Source organism: Syngnathus acus, chromosome 1 (genome assembly GCF_901709675.1).
Source record: "Syngnathus acus chromosome 1, fSynAcu1.2, whole genome shotgun sequence".
NCBI classification, from domain to species: Eukaryota; Metazoa; Chordata; class Actinopteri; order Syngnathiformes; family Syngnathidae; genus Syngnathus; species Syngnathus acus.
Window position 1 is genome coordinate 16,144,191 of NC_051087.1, and position 26,752 is coordinate 16,170,942.

Sequence of the window (26,752 nt, forward strand, 5' to 3'; positions counted from 1 at the left end):
ATTTTCTGTTTCTTGAATTGGGCATGGCTGCAATATGTCCAGTATCTTGATTGTTTTCCATGCCAGACGCCTGAAGTTCTGATGTCTTCTTAGCTCTGGCCAGATCCAAAAGTCCTTTTAGAGTTAGGTCTGGGTCTCTCAGTGCCCTTCTCCTGAGACGTGATGATGTGCAGCTGAGTATTATCTGAGACTTTATTTCCTTGTCCACATTAGTGAATTCACAATTTTGAGATAGCTGTCTCAGTCTGGTGTGAAATGCATCAACAGTTTCACCTGGGTTTTGTTTTGATTGTCTAAATATGTAGATTTCATATTCTGCATTATGACTTGGACTGAAATATTCAGTGAGTAGCTGTACTGCCTTATCAAAATCACCTGGTTTTCCTTTTTCAGGAAAAGTCTCAAAGATATCCTGCACTTGTTCTCCAGCGTAGTACAGAAGCATAGCCCTTTTTCTTGTTCTATCAGTTATGGCAGCTGCCGTGAGAAATGTCTCAAATCTTCTCATCCACTTCGTCCATTTTAGGGAAAGGGAAGATGGCTCGGAAATCCCTGGTTGTAGTATTGCACTAGTTGCCTATATAAAGATATTCAACAGTCCATACCTTAAATGCGAGTCATTAAATCTGAGTCATTGTGTCAAAGAACTTGTCATTTTTAACTGGTACATTACCAAAGGTGATGAAAATTGCAAAGGTCATTCCTCTTTATAAAACTGGGAGCAAACACAACTTTGCAAACTACAGACCTACCTATCCTATTGCCACAACTCTCAAAAATATTGGAAAAGCTTTTTAACTATAGAATGGATAGATTTTTGGATAAACATAAATTATTTGCAGAGAACCAATATGGTTTTAGAGCTAACAGATCAACAGCACAGGCATTAATGGACTCAATCGAGGAAATCACAGATGCAATCGACAACAAACGACATGCAGTAGGAGTTTTTATTGACCTCAAAAAAGCTTTTGACACAATTAATCATAATATACTATTCAATAAATTAGAAAAATATGGGATAAGGGGATTAGTATTAGACTGGATAAAGGATTATCTGCGAGAACGGCAACAGTATGTAAAGTTGGGTAATCACTGCTCTGGATATTTGGACATAGCTTGTGGTGTTCCACAAGGGTCAGTCTTAGGCCCTAAATTGTTTATTTTGTATATAAATGACATGTGCAAAGTCTCTAAAGAAGTAAAACTCGTCAATTTTGCAGATGACACAAATATATTTTGTTCAGGTAATAACATCCAACAAGTGGAATCAGTGTTGAATGAGGAAATGAAAAAAATAAAAATGTGGTTTGACTGGAACAAATTATCATTAAATGTAAGTAAGACCAAGTTTATGCTGTTTGGCAAAGGCAAAGCGAACATAAAGATACGAATAGAAATAGATGGGACTGAAATTGAAAGAGTGCAGGAAAACAAATTTCTTGGGGTTATAATAGATGACAGGCTGAGTTGGAAGCCACACATCAAACACGTACAGTCTAAAATTTCAAGAAGCATGGCAGTCATATACAAAGCCAAAGAATTACTGGATTATCATTCACTTCGTACACTTTATTGTTCTCTTGTCTTGCCCTATTTGCATTATTGTGCTGAGGTTTGGGGGAATACTTATCTTCACTACAGCCACTTATTCCAAGATGGCGGCACCCCAGTTGGCCGCGGCCGCTACAGCTCTCAACAACCGACGAGTATTTTCACAAAATATGTCGCCTAGGACACTACAAACAACACAAAGTTTAGTTTATCCATCCAGTAGATTAGTGTATGATCGCCAGCGCCTGCTGGAGGTACGGTCATCAAGTGTTTTCGGACTCGTAGCCACAACTACCCTAGTCTGTTTACGTAGCCTCGGAGTGCTTAGGGCGCTAGCCCCAGAAGCTCACGATGCAGCGGGCTCGCCGGGCAGCACACGCCGGAGGAGGAGTAAGCGTAGGCGGTGTGACCGGCGGCGAAAGCGCGGCTGTCGAGGTGGGCTAACGGCTAAGCTTAAAGCTAACCCCTACAAACCGCCGCTTCCATCCATCTTCCTCTCCAACGTCCGCTCACTGGATAATAAAATGGACCATCTACAACTGGAACTCTCTTCAAAGAGGGAGGTTAGAAACTGCTGCGCTCTCATCCTGACGGAGACATGGCTGAACTCATCAATACCGGACAACGCCGTTAGCCTGGAGGGGCTCGCTACATTCCGCGCCGACAGAAACAGCGAGCTAAGCGGTAAATCCCGAGGAGGTGGGCTGTGTGTCTACATCAACAACAACTGGTGCAAAAATGCTAGATCTGTCGCCAGCTTCTGCTCTTCGGACATCGAGCTTTTGACTGTTAACTGCAGACCCTTCTACCTGCCCAGAGAGTTTACTGTTGTTAGCATCACGGCTGTGTATGTGCCTCCTAGCGCTAATACTAAAGAGGCCATGAGTGTTCTCTATCGGACAATCAGTGAGCTGCAATCCACGCACACAGAGGGTGTTTTCATCATTGCTGGGGACTTCAACCAGGCTAACATGAAGACTATTCTCCCTCATTTTTACCAACACGTGGATTTTCCAACTCGGGGAGAGAACACTCTGGACTTGGTTTACACCAATATAAAGGATGCATTCAAAGCAGCCCCCCGCCCCCACCTCGGCTCTTCAGACCACTTATCTGTTATGCTAATCCCTGCATACAGGCCCCTGCTGATCAGAGCAAAACCCACAGTGAAGCAGGTGAGGGTGTGGTCTGAGGGGGCCATGGAGGCACTCCAGGACTGCTTTGAGTGCTCTGACTGGGACATGTTCAAATCAGCAGCAACATATGACAATCAGATCGACATTGATGAGTACGCCATGACTGTGTCAGCCTACATCAACAAATGCTCCGAGGACATCAGCACCACTAAGAACATCATCACCCGAGCCAACCAACGACCCTGGATGACTGAGGAGGTACGTCATACGCTACGAGCACGGAACTCAGCCTTCAAGTCTGGCGACAAGGAGGCACTGAGGACAGCGAGAGCCAACTTGAACCGTGCCATCAGGCTAGCGAAGCGAAGCCACAGTCGAAAAATTCAGGATTTTTTCCACGACGCCAATAACACCAGGAGTATGTGGCAAGGCATACGGGCGATCACGGACTACAACTTACCCTCCCCCCCGGTGGGTGAGGTTGATGCTGACTTCCTAAATGGTCTAAATAACTTCTTTGGGCGTTTTGAGGCACTAAACAGCACTCCTGCAGTTAAAACTGTTCCCCACCAGGAAGAGGAGGCCCTCTGCCTTGACTCAGCCGACGTGTGGAAGACTCTGAGAAGAGTCAACCCACGTAAGGCCCCAGGCCCCGACAACATACCTGGGCGGGTGTTCAAGGAATGTGCAGGCCAGCTGGCTGGTGTCATCACAGACATTTTTAACATCTCGCTGGACCAAGCCAAAGTGCCAGTATGCTTCAAGGCTGCCTCCATCATTCCGGTGCCGAAGAAACCTCAAATCACCTCATTGAATGACTACAGACCTGTGGCACTGACTCCCATCATGATGAAGTGCTTCGAAAGGCTGCTCAAAGAACACATCGTCTCCAGACTCCCCCCAACATTCGATCCGTTCCAGTTTGCCTACCGGCAGAACCGCTCTACTGAGGATGCCATCTCCTCCGTTCTTCACCTGAGCCTGGCTCACCTGGAGGAGAGGAACACCCACGTGCGGTTGCTGTTCCTGGACTTCAGCTCAGCGTTTAACACCATCATTCCACAACATCTGGTGGAAAAACTGGAACACCTGGGCTTCAGCACCCCCCTTCGAAACTGGCTGCTAGACTTCCTCACCAACAGACCTCAGTCAGTCCGGGTCGGACAGAACACCTCAGATGTCATCACCCTCAGCACAGGCTCCCCTCAGGGCTGCGTCCTGAGCCCCCTGCTGTTCACCCTGATGACACCACGACTGCGCCCCCAGGTTCACCACCAATCACATCGTGAAGTTTGCAGACGACACAGCGGTGGTGGGCCTCATCAGGGACAACAACGACCTGGACTACAGAGAGGAGGTGGAGCAGTTGGTGGGCTGGTGCAGAGAAAATAGCCTGATCCTGAATGTGGAGAAGACGAAGGAGATCATCGTCGACTTCAGGAAGAACCAGTCTCACCACGCTCCACTGATCATCAACAGCTCAGCTGTGGAGGTGGTCAGCAGCACTAAATTCCTGGGAGTCCACATCACAGACGACCTCACCTGGACTGTGAACACCACAACACTGGTCAAGAGGGCACAGAAGCGCTTGTACTTCCTGCGGAGGATGAGGAGAGCCCACCTGCCCCCACCCATCATGAGGACGTTCTACCGAAGCACCATAGAGAGCATTCTGACAAGCTGTCTCTCGGTGTGGTGTGGAGGTTGCAGCGCCTCCGATTGGAAGAACCTGAGGAGAGTGGTGAGGACAGCAGAGAGGATCATCGGGGCTCCTCTTCCCTCCATTCAGGACTTGTCATCCCAGCGCTGCGTGTCCCGAGCCCGTAATATTATCAGTGACCCATCACACCCCCACCATGGACTGTTCTCCCTGCTGCCCTCTGGGAAGAGGTTTCGCAGCATCCGCTGCAGGTCCACCAGGTTCTGCAATAGTTTTTTCCCTGCTGTCATTCAAACGTAGCATTCCTCTGCACACTTGTAAATACTGCTTTTGTCTCCTGCACTGTTTACATACTTTGTCACTGCTGCACTTTGTACTTTATAATTATCTTATTTCATATTTTTATATAGAATGTCACTTTTTAACCAGCTGAAATACCACTACATTGTTGAAAGCCGTATGCAACGAAATTTCGTTTTGTGTACACCTAGTGTTGACAAAATGACAATAAAGTTTGTCTAAGTCTAAGTCTAAGTTATCATTCTGCAGAAAAGAGCAATAAGGACTATTCATAAAGTCAACTACTTGGAGCATACAAATCCACTTTTCATACAATCAAAACTATTGAAATTCACTGACATAGTATCTTATCAAACAGCAATCATCATGTATAGGGATATACACAACTACCAGAACATATCCAAAACTTATTTAGGAATCGGGAGGGAGGTTATAAGTTAAGGGGGAATCACAACTTTAAAATCTTAAACACAAGAACAACCTTAAAAAGTTTCTGTATAACGACAACCGGGGTCAAATTATGGAACAGTCTAAGTGAGGTCCTCAAGCAAAGTCCAAATATCCACCAGTTTAAAAAAAGGTACAAAAATATGTTGATTAACGGGTACAAGGACTAAAAATGCCAAATGGCTACACAAAAGCAGAAATGAAACACAAAAATAAGTTTGAAAGTATATCTACTTGTGTTCTGTTGTAGATTTATATGTTGCATCATTACTTTAATGGATAAAGTGAGAAAGAGGTAGGAATCTAAAAAGCTATGCTTCCTCCTACTCCTTTTCGAGCATTCTTTGAGTTATTTATTTATGTATATATATTTTTTTTTCTCAGTTTGTCGGTTTATTGTTTGTTTGTTTGTTGTACGGACTTATATATGGAATTTTAAAGTGTTATTTGTTTGTTTTTTTTGGTTTATTTTATCTCTTTTTTGCTTTGGATGTGTTCGAAATAAAGATATCAATCAAATCAATCAATCAAATCAAAGATCACACAAAACCCGTACTCCACCAGTGCTATGACTGTTGGTGTGCCCTCACTAGTCTGCTACAATCTTACTTCAGTGCAATCAGACACAATTTGATGGGTTTGCCGCCTTCCACTTGCCAGGGGTTCATTAGTTTGATCAATGACAGACTCTTCTTTCATTTTCTTTCGAGCCACTTTCCAAATATTTCTCTCAGCTTGAGCCGACGCTATACTGTACCGTCAATATGTAAAATTGATTCATTCTCATGTCTGGAAGGATCCTCTCTTTTTCTCTAAATCTTTTAATCCCATCACCCTCATTGATTAGGAGTGGCGTTGAAAAGAAATGCCCCCCCACCACTCTCACTCTGAAATGCGCCATACTCTCCTTCATTCAATTGCTCATTGATTAGTTCTGGTGTTGAGGAGAATTGTCTGCCTGGTCTTGTATTAAAAAGCACTAAGTGTTATTTGCTGTCTCTCTTTACCTTGGTTTGAACTCCCTTTTACTTTTAGTATAGACAACGTCAATAAACTTTGGCGTCATCCTACCATTTGAAAAAAAAAACACTTGTCTTTTTTCTGTTGTTCATTCTACACTGAACTGATGGCCTTGGCGTCGCTGAGGCTTCAAAAGGTAGAGTTTTTTGGAGTTTTTTGGCATAATTTAAACCTCATAACAAACAACAAAGTGGTTCGTGGTTGAAGAGTAGCAAACATTTCTTTTTGCTTTTTTTTACACATTTTCATATGTCAGAAATGGGAAAGAGTTTTCTGACCGGCCCTCATAGTTTTTATGGAGTATGAAGTCAAACTGTGGACTTTTACTTTGAAATTAGTAACTTTGATTTGTGTGAGAGCAGTACACGCAATTTTTCATCATCTGGTTCAAGACTTTCTACTAGTACTCAGCCAGCAACCACAAATGTCATTGCACATGCTTTGGATTAGAGGTCTGCCGATATATCGGCCAACCGATATATTGGGCCGATATTTGCTATTTTTTAAATCATCAGCATCGGCGATATTTGTGTTTAGTAGTGCCAATTTAAAGTCAGGCACGTCCGCGGGCAGCCCCCATGTAAATGGTGCAGTGGAACATGCTGTGACCAAATTTGCAGGCTGCGTCCTCCAAGGCCGGTTCGAAGGCTCCGCCTCTGGGGACCACATAACCCGTGGCGAATTTGGACTCTTATCTCCGTACAAATTAATGGGCAGCAATGTTCCCTCTAAGCTGCGCGCGTGCGCAATCGCGCACTGCCCGCACATTCTCAGCGCACAAGAAAATCTATCCAGCGCATAAACAACATCCCACATCCCATCCACCCCCCCCCAAAGCGAAGCGAACACGCAGCGTTTGACATCCCATTACCCCCCCCCCCCGAAGCGAAGCGAACACGCAGCGTTTGACGTCCCATTACAATCCCCCCCCCTCACCCACCGGAAGCGAAGCGAACATGCAGCGTTTGACGTCCCTCTCATCTTCAGGGATGGGGCCTTAGATGTTAAGAAGGGCATGAGTTCCCTGAATTTCTTCCACCCGCTTCTCACCCTTGTGGTCGCTGCTAGGTCCACCCCCCCATCAGCGTTAAGCATGTCTCCAAGGTAGCAGAAGCTGTCCACCACCTCGTACATCTCCCCATCTACTACGAGCCCCTCTTGCTCAGCTGGGTCTGCTTGGGCGACTTCTCCCCTGTACCGCTTGCATTGGAAGGTCTCACTTGCAGCTAGTAGGCTGCCTTTTACTCCGCTGCATCTCCGGTGTACCCATCTCTGACAACCCTTGCACCGGATAGAGTTAGCTTGCACTCCCTTCCCGCAAACTCCACATGGCCATGCTCCTGACTGCGGTATCACTTCCAGGCCAGCACCACCGACCATGACCTTTGATTTTGCCGCATTCACCTTCATTCCTCTCACTTCCAGGCATGTCTTCCAGGCCGCTAGCTTCCTAGCTAGGTCTTCTCGACTGTGAGCCATCAATACCAGGTCATCCGCGTAGAGCAGCTCCCATGGTAGTCCACCCCTCACTTCCCTCGATACCACATCCATCACGATAGCAAACAGTAATGGGCTGAGCACTGATCCCTGGTGCACCCCTACCCTTACTTCAAACCCATCACTGTCGCCAACTCCTGTTCTAACAGCTGTGCATGCTCTGCAGTAGAGAGCCATCACAGCCTTAACCAGTCCCTCTTCCACGCCCGGCTTCCTTAGGGCCCACCTCACCACCTCCCTTGGCACCCTGTCGAACGCTTTTTCCAGGTCAACAAAAGCGAAGTACAACCACTTCCTCTTCTCCTGGTGTTTCTCTTGCATCTGTCGGGTGACAAAAATTGCGTCTGTTGTACCTTTACCAGGCATGAAGCCATACTGCATCTCGTCCACCTCTACCCGTGACCTCACCCTCCTTTCCAACACCCTCTCTAACAGCTTCATTCCATGCTCCAGCAACTTTATTGCCCTGTATGACCCGCATGCGAGTGGGTCCCCCTTCCCTTTGAATAGAGGCACCAGGACACTTTTTGTCCAGTCCTCCGGAATGTGCCCCTCAGCGATGACACTGTTACACAGGTCAGTCATCCACTGCACACCGACGTCTCCCGCCGCCTTTAGCATCTCTGCCACCACTCCAGATGGTCTAGCTGCCTTTCCATCCTTCATGGCCTTCATGGCTTTCCCCACTTCTGTTCGCGTGATCGGGCAACATTCACCCTCCACTTTGTCGCATCCCACCTCTCCATCCCAGTCATTCTCCACATTCAGCAGCTTCTCCATGTACCTTCGCCATACTTCCTTCACTCCTCTGTTGTCTGTCACGATGTTGCCATCCTCATCCTTCACGCAGTTTGCACCGGTCACATCACGCCTCTCCTTAACCATTTGCTTCGCTATCTTGAAGAAGCTCTTTTGTCCTCTCTCACTCTCCAATTCACTTGCAAATTCTTTCCTCTTGGTCTCTTGGGCCTCCCACACTGCTGTCCGTGACGCCCTCTTTGCCTCTACATACCGCGCTCGGTCTGCCTCCCTTTTAGATTTCTTCCATACTTTATGGCACCTCCTCTTCTCATTCACCGCTCTTTCGACGCTGTCATTCCACCACCATGTCTCTCTTTGTCTGGCTTTACCCTTTGACCATCCGCACACCTCCTCTGTAGCTTCAAGCAGAGCCTTCTTCATTGCCTGCCACTTGCCATCCACACCACCCGACTCCATCATCTCCTCCACTTCTTCTGCTATTTGCTCAATCTTCTCCCTAAACTCGTTTTTATTCCCTGCGCTATGTAGCTTCCACACCTTCAACTTGGGAGGATGCTTCTTAGCCCCCACCTTCTTGATTCGTTAGTTAGGTCTCCGATGACTAGGCGATGCTGAGACACACACTCTTCTCCGGGGATTGCCTTGGCATCCCTGACCAGGACGCGGTCCTCCTTTCTGAACATGATGTAATCTATTGTGCTCTTGCAGCCACCCGAACTGTATGTTACTAATTTGGCTTCGTCCTTCTTGAAAAGCGTGTTGCACAGCACCAGCTCCAGTGCGTCGCCGAACTCCAGGATCCTCTCTCCCTCTGCGTTCCGCATGCCGTACCCCTGTCCCCCATGTATCCCCTCAAAGCCATCTGACTCCCTCCCCACGTGTCCATTCAGATCACCTCCCAGAATTATAACCTCATTCTGGGGGATCCCTAACAGCACCATGATGGCCTTGTCCCAGAACGCATCCTTCTCGTCCTGACTTCTGCCAACTTGAGGGGCATAGATTGAAATTACGTTTGTCAGGCGCTTCCCAACGATCAACTTCACAAAGACGATCCGCTCATTTACCCTGCTAATGCTTAGCACTTGATCTATCCATTTTTCGGCGATAAGTACTCCGACACCACTAGTCCCTTCATTGCAGCCTTGCCAGAAGAACCTGTACCTTCTGCCGATTGCACCCAGCATCCTTGCACTTCCACCCTTCCATCTCGACTCCTGGACACAGCAGACATCCACCCTTCTCCTGTGTAGAGCCTCAACCACCTCCCCCGATCGGCGCGACATGCTACCGATGTTCCATGTAGCCACCCTAACACGTGCCTCCTGCCCCTCTCTATTCCGGTTCAGGCCTCCCCGCAGTCCATTGGGCTGAGGGCCGTCATATAATCTACCTGCGGTTGGGCCTCCTTCTCCATCATTCTTTTTGTCATAGGCTGATGAAAATGCCCACGGAGTACTTATGGCTGTACCCCGCCTCTCCTGTGTTTGTCTAGCCATACTGAGAATATTTTGGAGCAAAAACGTTTTACAGTCGGATGCCCTTCCTGACACCAACCCAAGGGGAAATTGATTTTCTGTAGGGGTTGACTCCCTTAGCCCATTCCTCTCCCGAGGAGCCCACTAGGCAGTGGTACAATTTAACCCATAGTTGGGGGCTGGTTCGTGGGCACCAGGGCGTGTCCACACACCGGTGGGCCTGCGTGCCGCGCGTCTAGGGGCCAAACCTCCTCCGAGTCCCTTGTAGTTTAGCCTGGGTCCGTGTTGTACCCAGTTACCATGTGTCGCCGCGTGGAGGCACTACATAGGGCTTGCTGTTAGAGAGGCTATGTACTGGCAGGGAGAGACTTACGCACTCGGCTCTCCCGTTCCCATACTGCTAGCCAGCAGTGAGGGTTGACAGTGAGAAGTGACATGCACTGGGCACTCCACCAACACACTAGACCAGGTATGGGCAAACTACGGCCCGCGGGCCACATCCGGCCCACGGGACCGTTTAATCCGGCCCGCCAACCCTGAATAAGTTGTATTATTAAACCTTTTTTTTGGTAATTTTGCCTGCAATGACTGCGTTTCCCCAGTAGATGGGGAACCGCTTGCCTGCGCATTTACTACCGGAAGCCGTGTCAGAAAGCTCGGTGCACGCTCACAAGTGCGTGTACGTACTCAGTAGTACGGACATGGCACACTCGCGCTCTATTTGTATCAGTGCCGAATTTAGAGCGTGGGCTGTGACGACAGCATTCTTGTAATTCGCGCGCTGAGCTTTCAGATACAGTTTTACGCTAAAGCCACCCACAAACCTTCCCCTGAAATCCTTCCATTAAAATGAGTCGCCCAAGGAAAAGCAAGGTGGACACTGAGTGCCGAGTGTTTAAAAAAGAGTGGCCAATTTGGCTCGACGTACGCGACGTGACGTTCAGCCACATGAACATCAACATCAACCCATCACAGATCTAGGTAAACGGACCAACACCTCGGATCTCTCCTAAGAATTGCCACAACATATTTTACTCCAGACTATGACGCACTAGCAAAAAGGGAGACCAACAACACTGTTCCCACTGAAAATGAAGGGGAGGCTCTCAAGTTTGTTGTAAGAAAATGCATTTTGAAGATGATTTGTACAAATAGCAGGGATTGAAACTAGCGACCATTCTCATTTTCAAACAATGCAGGATGCTCAAGGACATTGATGCACCACTTGTTTGCGACTAATCTTAACCTGTAAAGTTCTTAAGGCTTACTTTAAGGAAGTGTTTCCCGTTTCCTCACCTCTGTTACCAGGTGTTTGTGAGTTAAAACTCTGCTCTGATTTTCAGATACCCCTCACCGTGTTGCCGTTTTGATTACTTTATTTGGATGTATGCTTTCACCGATTCTTCAAGATGATATATTTGGTCAGAATGTTTGCCGTTTGATGTGATCTCATAAGATAAACATCTTTCATTAATCTGACCTGCAGGCACTGAAGTGATGGAGACTGTTATTCATAATAACAGTGTCGTATTTTATGAGAATCACTGATAGCAGTTTTTTAGTGAATTTTCTTTTTTTTAATGCTGTTAATAAATGCATTTGTACCTACTAAAGGCCAAAACCTTTTATGCAATGACCTTTACAGGTCGTTTATATTACTTCACACAAACACTACATCCATCTGCTCCTGGTTCGGCCCTCCGGTCCAAATTTAGAACCCAGCTCGGCCCGCAAGTCAAAAAGTTTGCCCACCCCTGCACTAGACGCATCACAACCCGACTTGGTCTTATGAAGTCAGACACACTACAAAATATAGACAAAGTATACAAGTAGATAGATAGATAGATAGATAGATAGATAGATAGATAGATAGATAGATAGATAGATAGATAGATAGATAGATAGATAGATAGATAGATAGATAGATAGATAGATAGATAGATAGATAGATAGAGTAATCCCTCGTTTATCACGGATAATTGGTTCCAAATATCACCTGCGATAAGTGAAATCCTCTCATCTGTACATTTTTTTTATCTGTACACGTTTTGTGTGTCAATAAGTATATATGAAACCATTTAAGTGCAAATTTTATGATTAGAACATTAAATAATTGTTTCAAACATGTAAATAATACATTAATAGTATAAATAACATACAGAAAATGTTTGTATAAATATTGAAAATATGAATATTATACGTGTGTGTCACATGTTAACAAGAAGTACTGGTCATGCTACCGAGTTAGCGGAAATATGCTAATTCGCGATCGTGCTAACACGCGAAAACGGACCTCTAAAGGAATTTAAACAAACATTTGGAGCAATACTACATTGTCATAAAGGTTAGACACGTGATCGTTCATTTATCTTGTTAGGAGACCCACTTACATCGTCAATGACTCCTGTACCACTGTAACCGACATATTCACACTAACGTAAAACAGGAAGTGGTATCGCCTGAAAACGGCCTTCAAAATAAATATCCCTACCGCAAATCAAAGCACGGCTGAATAACATAAATAACAAGGGAAATTCTTAACACATACTGTAAATATGTTTTTCGAACAACTTTTATTATTATTATTTATTTATAACAAGGTACAAGTGTACATACTGTAAATATGTTTTTAGAACTATTTTATTATTATAACAAATTTTCTATAACAAGGTACAACACTGTAAATATGTTTTTAGAACGCTTATTATTATAAAAAAAAAATTATAAAACGGTACAAATGTACGCACTGCAATTACATGGGCACTCCTTGCCTTCTGCTGGCGTGTGGGCAAGTTTTGCGCCAAAATTCTTCAATTTAGAAGTTTTATTTTGACTTTTCAATTTTTTTTATTTTGGAAAAAAATCCGCGATGTAGTGAAACCGCGATAAACGAACCGCAATGTAGTGAGGGATTACTGTGTGTGTATATATATACGTATATATATATATATATATATACCGCTCAAAAAAATTAAAGGAACACTTTGAAAACACATCAGATTTCAATGGTGAAATTTTTTGGGGGGATATCTATACTGACATGGACAGTTTAATGTCTCAGGAACAAAAGGATGCCACATCTTTTGATGGAAATACAAGTTTTCAGCCTACAGAGGGCTCAGTATATAGACACCCCAAAAATCTAAGTGGAAAAATGATGTGGCAGGCTCGTCCATTTTGCCTAAATTAAATTTCTGCAACTCAAAATTATTTTCAATATCTTGTGTGGCCCCCACGTGCTTGTATGCATGCTTGACAATGTCACGGCATGCTCCTAATGAGACGACGGAGGGTGTCTTGTGGGATGTCCTCCCAGATCTGTCTAAGTCAAGTTTCAAGTTTGAGATCTGTCTAAGGGCATCAGTGAGCTCCTGTAAAGTCTGAGGAGCAACCTGGCGGCGTATGATGGACCGAAAAATTATGTCCCAGAGGTGTTCTATCGGGTTTAGATCAGGTGATCGTGAGGGCCATTCAATTGTGTCAATTCCTTCATCCTCCAGATACTGTCTGCATACTCTCTCATTGTTGTGGATCAGGAGGAACCCAGGACCTACTGCACCAGCGTAGGGTCTGACCATGGGTGCAAGGATTTCATCCCAAAACCTAATGGCAGTCAGACTTCCGTTCTCTAGCCTGTAGAGGTCTGTTCATCCCTCCATGGAAATGCCTCCCCAGACCATCACTGACCAACCACCGAACCGGTCATGCTGAATGATGTTGCAGGCAGCATAGCACTCTCCTTGGCTTCTCCAGACCCTTTCATGTCTATCACAGGTGCTCAAGGTAAATCTGCTCTCATCTGTGAAAAGCACAGGGCGCCAGTGGCGGACTTGCCAATTCTGGTGTTCTATGGCAAATGCCAATCGAGCTCCACGGTGCTGAGCAGTAAGCACAGGGCACACTACAGTACGTCGTGCCCTGAGGCCACCCTCGTGAAGTCTGTTTCTGACTGTTTGGGCAGAGACATTCACACCAGTAGCCTGCTGGAGGTCATTCTGTAGGGGTCGGGCAGTGCTCAACCTGTTCCTCCTTGCACAAAGCAGCAGATATCGGTCCTGCTGATGGAATGAGGACCATCTATGGCCCTGTCCAGCTCTCCTAGAGTAACTGCCTGTCTCCTGGAATCACCTCCATGCTCTGGAGATTGTCCTGGGAGACACATCAAATCTTCTTGGAACAGCACGCATGGATGTGCCATCTTGGAGGAGTTGGACAATCTGGGCAACATCAGGAGGGTTAAGAAATCGCCTAATGCTCCCAGTCGTGATAATGACTCTTGCTAAAGCCAACACTTGTGGAAAAACAGTTAAAAAAGATCAAGAGGGTGGAACTTGAAATGGCCTCCACCTGCAAAACACGTCCTGTTTTGGGGACCATCTCATTGTTGCCCCTCTAGTGCATCTGTAGTTAATTCCATCAACACCAAGGCAGCTGAAACTGATTAACAACCCCCTCTGCCACGTACCTGACCAAAACCTTATCAGAAAAGTGTAATTGAATTCATGCCATACCCTGATAAAAAACTGTTCCTTTATTTTTTTGAGCAGTGTGTATATATATATATATATATATATATATATATATATATATATATATATATAGTATATAAAGCCGCCGTCACAAATATCTTTTCTAACAACGGAGTGAAAAGAAACGAGTATACTTAAGTGTTCTCATGCAACAAATATAAACAAATAAACTATTCTAAGATACTTCTGGCTAAATGGCATGTTTATAAATGTCGATACATTAACTAGAAACCTAATTTATATGTAACTGTTGGTCAATCCACAAATTCCAAAGCACACAAAACCTTGTATTTGAGTGCTTTATTTCTTAGGCTCTGTATGTTTGACACATACTGGCAGTTGTGTTTACTACATGTTCTGAGTTCCTAAATAAATATTTTCAAAAGTAATAAAAAGAAACAAGCCTGTCACCATGGAGATGAAGGCAAGTTTCAAGGCTCCATTCATGTGTCATGTGATGTGCCGTTGGGGCGCTTCAGAAATGACGTCATGTAGCCTGAAAACTGGCCGAAAAATCGGCCTCTGAGAACGCAGCGAATTCTGAATTTGCCGCCTTCCTTAGTGAAGGACCCCAAACCAAAACGTTTGGAATACGTACCCAACATTAGGTAAGACTTACATTTTGATATTTTATCGATGACAAATCCGCGAGATTGTTGTAATCTTGAAGCGTTTCTTGCTGAGATTAAAGAATGGGTGTCTCTCAATTTCCTACGTCTTGACCCAGATAAAACCCAGATGTTGATAATTGGTCCAACTCGTTATCACCACCTATTAAAGGAAACCACTGTAAATATGGATAAATGTACTATTACCCAAAGTGATACAGTAACCAATCTTTGTGTTATAGTTCACCAAACTCTCTCTTTTTAAAAACACATTAAGAACATAACGAGAACTGGATATTTTCACCTCCGTAATATTGCTAAGGTTCCTCCGATTGTTTCAACTCGTGATGCGGAAATTATTACACAAGCATTTATTACGTCGCACCTTGATCACTGTAACATATTGTTCTCTGGTCTTCCTAAGTCTAGTCTTAAAACCGTACAATTACGGCAAGACTGCTCACATGGATGAGAAAATTTGATCACATTACCCCAATATTAGCCAACTTGCATTGGTTCCCGGTCCATTTAAGATGTGACTTCAAGGTTCTTTTATTAAGCTATAAAACACTGCATGGCTTAGCACCTTCAAATCTCGTCGACCTAGTTGTACCTTACGGTCCGTCCCGAAACCTTAGTTCGCAAAACACTAGTCTTTTGGTGACCCTGAGGGCCAAAAAGAAGTCCGCAGGGCCTAGAACATTCTCTATTCGGGCTCCAGAGCTTTGGAATGACCTACCAATAGATATCAGAACTGCAGAACATTTAAGACACGATTAAACACATTTTTATGCTATGGCCTGTGTTAACCTGCGTTGGCCGATTCGGCTGGAGTTTGTGTTGGCTGAATCTCATGACAGACATGACATTTCATTTTGCTTTCTTTTCTCTTCTGAGTAGCCCCCCCCCCCAACCCACCCTCTCTTTGTCTACCCCCACCCCAGTGGGTTCATCCGAGATAATATTTAGTGGGTCATAATTCCAATCATCATGTTTAAAAGGAAGCAAATGAAGCTGAGATATGTGTCAAAGGGACACCAAGGCAATGTTTTAGTTGATAAGATATTGGAAGAAATAAACAATACAATTTTAGTATAATTCCTTTCATAAAAGACTCAGTACTATTCTAAGTTCATTGTGATTGTATGGATACCACTGCCGCAAAACATCTCAGTCCAGTAAAAGTATTCTGAACTGCAGATCAAGTCCTTAAAAGCACATGGGTAGCACGCTGAGAGACACAATCCTAAAAGATGGAAAGAATTAAATGGAAGCGCGTCTCATATTTCAATATATCATATCCTCATATCCACTCAAAGTATCTTTTTGTGGATTAAAAAAAATGATACTATGCAACATATACCGTAATTTTCGGACTATAAGTCGCACCGGAGTATAAGTCGCACCAGCCATAAAATGCCCAAAAAAGTGAAAAAAAACCATATATATGTATATAAATCGCTCCTGAGTATAAGTCGCCCCCCCACCCAAACTATGAAAAAAAACCGCGACTTATAGTCCGAAAATTACGGTAGTATGGGATAGCCTCAAAATGCAATACAGGCAGGTACAGTTCACGTCATTACATCATTACATGTATGGGAGTGAGTGAGCACCTGATATTTTTTGTGATGGTCTGGTCCAAGTCGGGTTCAGAAGCTTTGTGCCCTGTAAGGGCCTTAGCAGTAAAGCTATATATTGCAAAAAGCCACGTATGTATGGACAAATTACTGTGAAACGACACACACATTGCTGCAGTTAACACACACGCAGATAAACAGAAAACACTGCTCATCTTTTTGGATTGCTATTTTTCATTTTATATTATAAAAAAAAAGATGCATTTTCGATAAACCTATGGTAGTATCATAGTATCGTCAGCGATATCTGTATTAATCACACCTAAGGACAATTTAGAGTGCTCAATGCATGCATCATGCATGTTTTTGGAATGTGGGAGGAAACCACACGACCCAGAGAAAACCTACAAACATGTGAATGCCACACAAGAAAAATGGAGGCCAGAATCAAACCCACAATCCATGCACTGTGAGGCAGATGCACTAACCAGCCGACCACCGTACCGTCATTTTACTATGTTAATTAATATGATTCACTGACTTCATTGTTTACTTTTAACAACTAACCTGTGTTCAATGTATACTGTATCAGTGGATAAATTCAAGCAGTTAATTATTTGCCCCCTTTGTGAATTTGTTCAACTTATGGCTTCTTGATCTTGACTCTTTAACTACTGGTAATCTACAGACATTATCTAATGATTCATTGAAACATGAGATTTAACAACAGGTACACATTTTCTATTTTGTGAGAATAGTTTGAGGAAGGTTATTTTCTGTTACAGCATACCTGTGCCACAGTGAACAAAAAAGGCACATGACAGTGATGATATGAGTTTGGTATAATGATGGGCATAATTGTTGCGGCAATTATGTGGCTGTTAATTTCCTTTTTTGTAGATGAGCCAGCATGAGATGCATGAACTACTTTGATACAATTCTATGTCTTACGTCCTTCATACAACATCAAGCATATACAGCATAGACAATCTTCTATTTTTCTTCTTTGTTGTCCGTCATAGTTCCTTATTTACCGTCCTTTCTAAACAATTTCAAAAGGCAATGTCTCTATTTGACAGAATAATATTAAAGGTTCCAGTTCAATTAAAAAAACATATGCAATGTAAGACAATAAGAAATAGAGGAAAGCAAAGGGAACATTAGTGACAAATGAAGTATACAACGTAAAAACTGAAAGTAGTGAGAGCGATATTTTAGATGTTTGGCTGTGCAGTGGCGGGTGAAGTAAAGCTGAAAAAACGACCACACACAACTGCAAAGACATAAAACACACACACATGAACATGCTCATATGTTCCGCAATTTAGACCTAGTATTTCAGAGCTGTTCCCAATTATGTTTAGATGGCAATGTAAACATGCGCAGACGTCGTTCTGTCTCTTTCCATCATTTCATGCAGCTGTCAGCAGCACTTTTATTTTCTCACTGTACTTCAGCCCAAATCTGCTCCCGCTTTATTTTTTCCTTTCATGCGGGCCCCGTTATTGCTCCACTCTGGCTCCACTTGCGGTTGTCTTCGTTCTTCTCTTTAAACCATCAAGGTCTGTTTCTCATCTAAATATGCAATGACGGATGCGGGGTCATTGGCCAACCAACATAATTTGATGGCAACCAGAACAAATCTTGACTATGGCAACTTCAATATCTAGACTTAGATTCAAAATGTCCCATGTCTATTGTTTGTCATACACATGTACAGTGTGTCATGAATTTGTTTATATTAATTTCAAGTGTATGATTTTTAAGATTACTAATGAAAACCTAGTGAGTAGGCAACTGCATTGAAAACTAAATGCTGAAAAATTGAACCGATTCATCAAAGTCTATCTAGGACCAAATTGTGTATTTACAATGGGGGACATTTTAAAGTCAGTTCAGTCTGCCCCGCTTTCCCGAACCAAGACATTTTTTTTGTGTATGTCTGTGTTCTTCTTTGTCTTTATTCTTTCGCGTAATACTAAAATTTGGTGATGTAAGCTAGTGGTCCCCCACCCCCGGGCCATGCACTGGTAAAAGTCCATGGATCATTTGGTACCGGGCCGCACAAGAAAGAATAAATACCTTGTGTTATTTCTGTTTCATGTAATTGAGTCTGAATTATCTTTAAATTCGAAAAATGGCCGGATTCTCTCCTAAATCTCGGTGACATGAACATAACATAACATTACCGCATTTTCCGGACTATAAGTCGCTGTTTTTTTCATAGTTTGGCCGGCCGGGTGTGCGAATTATAATCAGGAGTGACTTACTATATGTGAAATTATTAACACTATATTACTTGATCATTAACACATTACTTACTTACTAGTAGTTTATCACTTCACATGTTATTTTCACTTTAAACCGCATGAGGGCGCTCTCGGCCTGTGGAATAATTGGAACCGCAACTGACGATGAGTCTGACATCCACTGACTTCCACCATCCACTGACTACCGGAGTCAGCGGAGTTGTTTATGTGAAATAGAGGATTTCGATGGATTTAATGATTTGGAGTGACACGGATGGTTGGATAAACTTGTTATTTATGTTATAGTTATTTGATATATAGTTATATAGGCCTGTGAAATAATTGGAACCACAACTGCCGATGAGTCCAACGTCAGCGCTGCATGTATTTCCGGAATCAGCAGCGGCGTTTTTTTAAGTGACACAGAGGACGAAGTTTTAGATGGATCTAATGATTTGGAGTGACACGGATGGTTCGATACAATTGTTATTTATGTTATAGTTGTTTGATATATAGTTTATATATAGTTAGATAGGCCTTGGGAATAATTGGAACCACAACTGACGATGAGTGTGACGTCAGCGGCGCATGTACTTCTGGAGTCAGCAGCGACGTTGTTTATAAGTGACACAAAGGACGAAGATTTTGATGGATTTAATGATTTGAAGTGACACGGATGGTTTGACAAACTTGTTATTTATGTTATAGTTATTTGAATAACTGTTAATATGTTACGTCAGGCACGTTCTCAGATCCACGTTTGTGTTTATGTCACGTTAGCATACCGTATCGTTTAGCCTGTTGTTGCTAGTTTATGTCTGTTCTTGGTGTTGGATTTTGTCAAATAAAGTTCCCCCAAAAATGCGACTTGTACTCCGGTGCGACATATATATATTTTTCTCTTCATTATGCATTTTATGGCTGGTGCGACTTGTACTCCGGAGCGACTTAAAGTCCGGAAAATGCGGTAGTCATGTTATGTTGTTGGTGCGATGTTATCAGGACACTAAAGTTGCATAGGAATACACAGTGTATTCACGTTTATTATTATATTATACTGTGGTGTTTGCTGTGGTGTTTGCATAGAGAATTCCCCCATGGAACTAAGGGTTGAAAAGTGTGTTGGGAACTTGGTGTTTATAAGGTAACGCACTTCCGTTGTTGCTCTTTCGAATCCTCGTTTTACCAGTATGTTCAGTAAAGTCTTTTGCAACACACCTCCTGCGTCTCCTTTCCTTCGGCACCAGAATACCAATCGTAAATGGTAAATTTTGAGTTGTGTGGCCACAAGTGCTGCCAAGTGAACGACAGGGGCCGAACACAAGGCTGTACTTAGTGCCTCACAAAATCTAAGTATCGTGCTGATTGTTTTTAAAAAAAAATTACAGGTTTAAGTGTACAATGGGAGGAATGTAAATATGAACTTTGGTGGCAATTGGTCGTAGTTTTCGGATGTTCAGCAACACTAAAATTATGGCAGCTCACAGACAGGTAAGCAGACACTGCTCTCGCTAGATCAGGGGTGTCAAATTATTTTTTGTCGCGGGCCGCATTGTAGTCATAGTTTCCCTTGGAGGGCAATTATGACTGTCAATGCCTTATATTATTTACAGTATAGGCTACACGATAAACTGGTGAACTAGTTTTTAAATCAGAGACTAGTAAAAAAATCAAATAGTTTAAAAAGATGAATGTAATAAAAATTACTAGCGATATCTCTATTTTTAAAAAGTGAAGAAAATTTTTAATTGTAGTAATGACACAAAGTCGGTGCAAAATTTGTCTTTGTGGGCCACATAAAATGATGTGTCGGGCCGTATCTGGCCCCCTGGACCTTGAGTTTGACACCTATGCGGTAGATCATATGGCTTGTCGAGGTAGAATTAGCTTCTGACGGGTAAACGGACAAGATTAGCAGAACGATTTCAGTTTCTTACCAGCCAGACATGGGGCTGTCTGTCGCAGCCAAAAAGCTCAGAGTCCGCCACTGACCGTGTTAGCCAACCACCAACTGTGAAGCCAACCAACATGGGGAATCTGTGTCGCAGCCTAAAAGCTCAGAGCCACAGTGGCGGCTGCCAGGAGGACTACCCGGCCGCCTCGCCCAGCTGGCCACGCTGCGAAGAAACTCCCTGCCTGATGCCGAGTTTGTTCACTGCTCCCAGACCTCTCCTTTGCGACCGCCCGCTATCCATCCAACCAAAGCAGAAGATGCAGCGGCGTATATAACACTGTCTGGTCAGCCAGCCCATGTGCGTCAATTATAGATAAATAACTGCGAGACAACCCCTGGAGGTCACCTTGTCGAAATGTAAATGGTGGGCTTACAGGGCAAGATACAGGGCAATGGACTTCCAGCAAGGAGGGCGACCCTTCAGCTAAGTGCGGCCGCTTAAAGCACTCCATTTTTGGATAGGTGGCGGAGGAAGTCCCATATACGTGGACTTCAGGGGAAATGTAAGTTTAATGAACCCTTACATATTTCAATGCAACATATAACAACCTATGAACAATTCAGCTTACAAAGAGCTTCTCCAAATGCATTGTGTTTGCGTATCTTGGTGACTTATGAAAGAAAACAGACGTGACAGAAACAACACTTTAGCTGGTGATTATCAATTTTAACATTTCTAGACTGGCAGAGGCTGGGATATGAGATAGTTTTTGCTTTTACGGTTTGGGAAATCGAAACCACAACAAGACGACATATTTCTTCGTAAAAGTAGCAGTTTACTGCTGCCTTCACTTCTTTTGCATCCAGCTAACACTATGACGTCATCACGACGTCGGCCACAAAGTGTTCCAAACAGCTGAGCTACTTCAGTTCATTCCATGAAGCAAGAAGGAGCCTCGTGAATGTTTGACAAATAAAAGATTATGGTTAATTACCATGGTTTACAGGTAAGTACAATCGGGAAGTATAATCCACTCGCTCCACTTCCTCTTCTTCTGGCTCAGCTGTGTCATTTAAACTTTGGCTGTCATGTAGACTGGCTGAATGGGGATGTGTTTGATCAAACACAGATGATGGACAGGAGGGAGAGGGCATGGGGAAACCTAAGAAAAAGAAAAGGTCCATGAAATGAAAATGTTGAGTTTATGAAACAAAGACATGAGTTACAATAACAACAAAAATGCAAATGATGTGACTGTAAATTCCTTTACCAATAACCAATGTAGGGATTAAAAATAGACGGAGGCAAATGGAAAATCAGCATATACATTTGTTTTTCAACATAGTGATGAGAAGGATGGATTTAAATGGTGTATACCATGATAGTGATATAATAGTACCATAAAACTGGCACATTGACTGTAGGGCTTATAAACTGACATTATAGAGAAGGGCAACACTTTAGAACAGGGGTGTCAAACTCCAGTCCTTGGGGGCCACATTCCTACGTTTTCCAAGTTTCCCTCACACCAGATTCAAATGATCATCCTCATGTTCTGCAGGAGTCTGATTGATTGACACCTGTGCTTTAGAAAATGCTAAATGGCTCACACCATCCTATGAGTAATTTACAGACTTTAAGCGGCACTTTTTGTGCATGCTAGAGAATGTGAGAAGAATCTTATAAATTGTTGGCTCATACTGTATCGTAATTGTATTTATACGGTACAAAAATGCCGTATCAATAACGGATGGCTCAGTACCACTTTTTGATATCCGATGCTAGCACTGCGCCCTCGAGGATCGGACAAGACCGATCTTATACAGATTCAATTATTTTTGTCACTCTAAAAAAGGGGTGTCCAAACTTTTTGCAAGGAGGGCCAGATTTAATCAAGTGAAGGGGCCCGGAGGCTAATAGTTTTTTCGGACAATTTTTAACTACAAAGATTTCATGCAAATACACACTGTTATAAAACAAATTTTATTGTCACAATTGTCTTTATTTTCCAAATGACAAAATAACAAAATATAAGCCACTCAGGCAAATGTGAACAAGTCTAAAAACACAAATTCTGCCCTTCATTCATATCTGAAGAGTCAGATAACATTGAACAAACTGTATGAAATACCCTAAATTTACATGAGTTTAAAATTGTTTTTGCATCATGAACATTTTAAACAGGAGTTATAAGTAATGGAAATTTGTCTGTTATTATTAAAACTTAGAACAAGTAAATTTTGCTCTTGTCATTTACAATATCGTTCAGAAAGTAATAGTTTGTGTCATGTCTACAGGTTCATAACATCAACAGTATTAACATGGCCACTTTGTAGCTTCCTTTAGTAATATTTACTTTTGACTCGCAGCCCCGCGTGAAGAATCGCTGTTGTGATGCCAGTTCAGCTTGGAGCTGCTTCACTTTGTCACTCCCTGTTAGCTTGTCGTATGTGTTAGCATGTTTAGTCTGATAGTATCTCCGTCCATCCATCCATTTTCTGTACCGCTTAGTCCCCACGGGGGTCGCGGGCGTGCTGGAGCCTATCCCAGCCGTCATCGGGCAGTAGGCGGGGGACACCCTGAACCGGTTGTGATAGTATCTCTTTACGTTGAAATCCTTAAACAAGACAACCGTCTCTTTACAAATTAGACTAACACTATTGCCTTTATTTTCACTGAAGAAGTATTGTAATTCCCATTTCTCTTGAAAGCGACAGCCCTCAATGTCAACTTTCCATGTTTTCTTTGCAGTCGCCATGGCAGAAATGAGCGGAGAGGTGTGGTACTGCCACCCTTTGGTAATAGGAGGAATTACAGTTTCAAGTTTCATGATTTATTTATTTATTTTTTATTTTTTTATTTATTTTATTCAATGTTTTACCAGGTAAGCCAATTGAGAACACTTTCTCATTTACAATGGCGACCTGGAGGCAAGGTGTGTGAAGTGTCTTGCCCAAGGACCCAACGACATGTGACTGTGACAGAACTGGGATCGAACCGTCAACCCTCCGGTGACTAAACGATGCACTCTACTGCCTGAGCCACAGCCGCCACGTTCAGTTTGACAGTGCAGGCGGGCCATAAATAATACATTATAAGACCGAAGCTGCGGGCCGTATGAAATCTGACTGGGGGCCGGATTTGGCCCGCGGGCCGGATTTTGGACAAGGCTGCTATAAAAGATGTTAACAATACGTGGATGTAATTTGCTTGATACTGACATCTAGAAAGACCACATTGACTGTACAACTGCTCACGTGACAAAAACACAGCCACATGACAACCACATGGTGACATATCATCTGTGTATATGGCATGTTGCGCAGAGTTGAGTCTAGATCAGGGGTCTCAAAGTCCAGTCCTCGGGGGCCGCATTCCTACATGTTTTCCAAGTTTCCCTCGTTAAACACACCTGATTCAATTATCAGGCTGCTGCAGAAAGTGAGGATGAACTGATCATTTGAATCAGGTGTTTAACAAGGGAAACTTGGAAAACCTGTAGGAATGCAGCCCCCGAGGACTGGACTTTGAGACCCCTGGTCTAGATGATATGGACTGGTTTTATGAAGTCCACTGGACATGTTCTAATAAAAACAATCGAATAATGATCCATGTATTTAAGCCTGGATCGGACTTGATACTGATTCAGTAGATCAGATCGGACCATCCCTAATCACGTGCTCTCATTCTCAAGCACATTTTTTTCCATGCTTGTGCTTGGGTACTGTATTTTCCGCGCTACAAGACGCTTCCGGGTTAAAAGGCGCAGACTCAATTGCGGGGGCTATTTTGTACTTAATACACACATAGGGCACAACGCATTATAGGACGCATGCATGCCATGATTTATTGTAAATTCTGTGATTGGTTTACCGCTCCGGCGTACATATTTTACATAAAATGTAATGTCCATTGATTGGTTCATCGGGTCTACAATATTACATATTACGTCTACATATTATGTCCCTGTTACGTATTCTCCCGTCCAGACTTCTAAAACACCCACTGCATGTAAACTGTGAATAAAGATGGAAACAACAAAAAGGTTTGTCTCATTCACAGCTGAGGCTGGCTTCAAATCATGGAAATATTTTTTCTGAGATTTATGGATGTCATTTACTCTCATTACGCCCATGAAGTGTACTTTAAATTTGAAGATACTGTACCCAAATTCTGTGGATGTGTATAGTCAGCTAGTCGATACAGTTGGACCACTATTCCTGGCAGCAACAGCTATATATTGAGTGCGCTATTTTCATGCCAGGAACAATTGTAGAAAAAACTACTAAATTCACAAATTTGCTGAACAAGACCATTTCCCCAGCACTGAGATCACGATATACCTGTTTCTACGCCGAACGCAAACTATTTTCTCTCAGTAAGTTGTCAAAGGAAACACCAAAATGCTTGCAGATGGGCGCATCATGGACCCAAACACCTTAGACTAGACTTGCGCTAGCACGGAAATTGAGTTATATTCGTTTTATGGCCGGCCAAGGGCACCAGTGTACCATAAATGGCCCTGAAGGAGAGCATGTTTCGTTTTTTAACAGAAGCCAATAAAATTAAAAACAGTGATCCCTCGCCACTTCACGCTTCACCTTTTGCGAATGCGCTACTTCGCGGCTTATTAAGTGATGGGAGAACGACTTTTAAATATATGCTGATAGCGCGAGGCGTGCCCATGACCAATGTGCGTCAATGCGAACACACTTGGGAAGCGCGGCAGCCAGCCTGTCACAAACAGGGCAGGACAACAATGTGCAACACGGACTGTTTATTCAGGAATGCGAAAAGAGGAAAATGGAGGCTCGTAACCAGCAGAGAGGTTGCACGAGGCAACTGACGAGCCGGTCAACAAGCTCGCCTCATGAGTCATGGTGGCATCTTGTTATACAGTGGATTAGGTAAAAGGGAATCAGCTGGTAGGCGTGCATGTGTCAAGGCACACAACCAGCCAGGTGTACCGCGACACAGCGGTTCAGGCAAACGGGAATCAGGTGGCAGGCATGCGTGTCAAAGCAGACAAAACGGTGTTGACTGACCGGCGAACAGTGTCTATATACACGCCCTAATCAGCGGGTAACACGGGACAGGTGGTGGCGATCAGCGCCGATTGGCACCCACAGTTACTTATTGGGGACACACGACTCCGAAGTCGAGCACGGAGGGCGTGTCAGACGGCCAGCAGGGAGAGAGCGGAGACGTGACACAGCAGTGCACAAAGGAAAAATGCACCACCGTGCAGAAAGAGTCGGTTGGGATCGGGACAGTGCAAATGAGTGCTCATAGTGCGGGGCGTGCCTCGGAGCAATGTGCTTCACTGAGGACAAGTGCAGGGTGCGCGGGACGTGCCTCTGAGCAATGTGCGTCACTGCGGACGTGATTGAGTTCAAGCGCAGGAGGCGGCAGCCGGCCACACGTGAGGAAAGAAGCACCACCCGGTGCAGAAAGAGTCCAGACCCGTGACAATATCACGTGTTTGTTCTTTCATTTACTGTAAAGGTACAATACATGCAAGGAGCAGTATGGGAATGGTTAAGGGAATAGGAAAGGTTTATGTAGCGTAAAGGTATTGGGGAGGATTTAAAAAGTTTAAATATTCTGTACTGGACCACAATGCAACAGGAGATTCATGCGCAACCATGACTCACTTTGGTTTCGCTATGCATGATGTCCCCCGGGTTAGTGTAGTGTGGTAACTTTAAAGGTGGACACTTTACATTGCTTTGCAACGTAAACCACTCCCAATTGACTTGCAATACACCTATGCGTTCTAGTGGCACATGTTGGAAATTTCAACACAGTTGTATTTAAATTTCTAAATAATGTATGTGCCATTTCTACTTTGAGGATTTTCATTTTTCGTGGGTGGTTCTGGAATGCATCCCCCACGAAAAATGAGGGATCACTGTAAATCCGGTTATGCATGAATTAGTGCATGTTTGGAGGTCCACCAGTAAAAAATGGGCGTGCCTGCGCTCTAGTTTAAATCAGCAATTTATGCACCACAGAATCACTTAAACATAAACATATT

The 26,752-nt window shown here is 43.6% G+C and overlaps 1 protein-coding gene across 17 annotated transcripts in view; it reads right to left on the bottom strand.

Annotated features, from left to right (window-relative positions):
• Positions 1-26,752, bottom strand: part of tenm3 (teneurin transmembrane protein 3) — a 408,252-nt gene that overhangs the window by 224,189 nt on the left and 157,311 nt on the right. For 14 of the 17 annotated variants that reach the window (XM_037253940.1, XM_037253950.1, XM_037254006.1 and 11 more), the window contains one exon: positions 21,710-21,877. The exons of the other annotated variants lie outside the window; for them this stretch is intronic. In XM_037253940.1, coding sequence (XP_037109835.1) covers positions 21,710-21,877 — 168 coding nt within the window. The remainder of the gene's footprint in view (positions 1-21,709; positions 21,878-26,752) is intronic. 17 annotated transcript variants of the gene reach the window in all.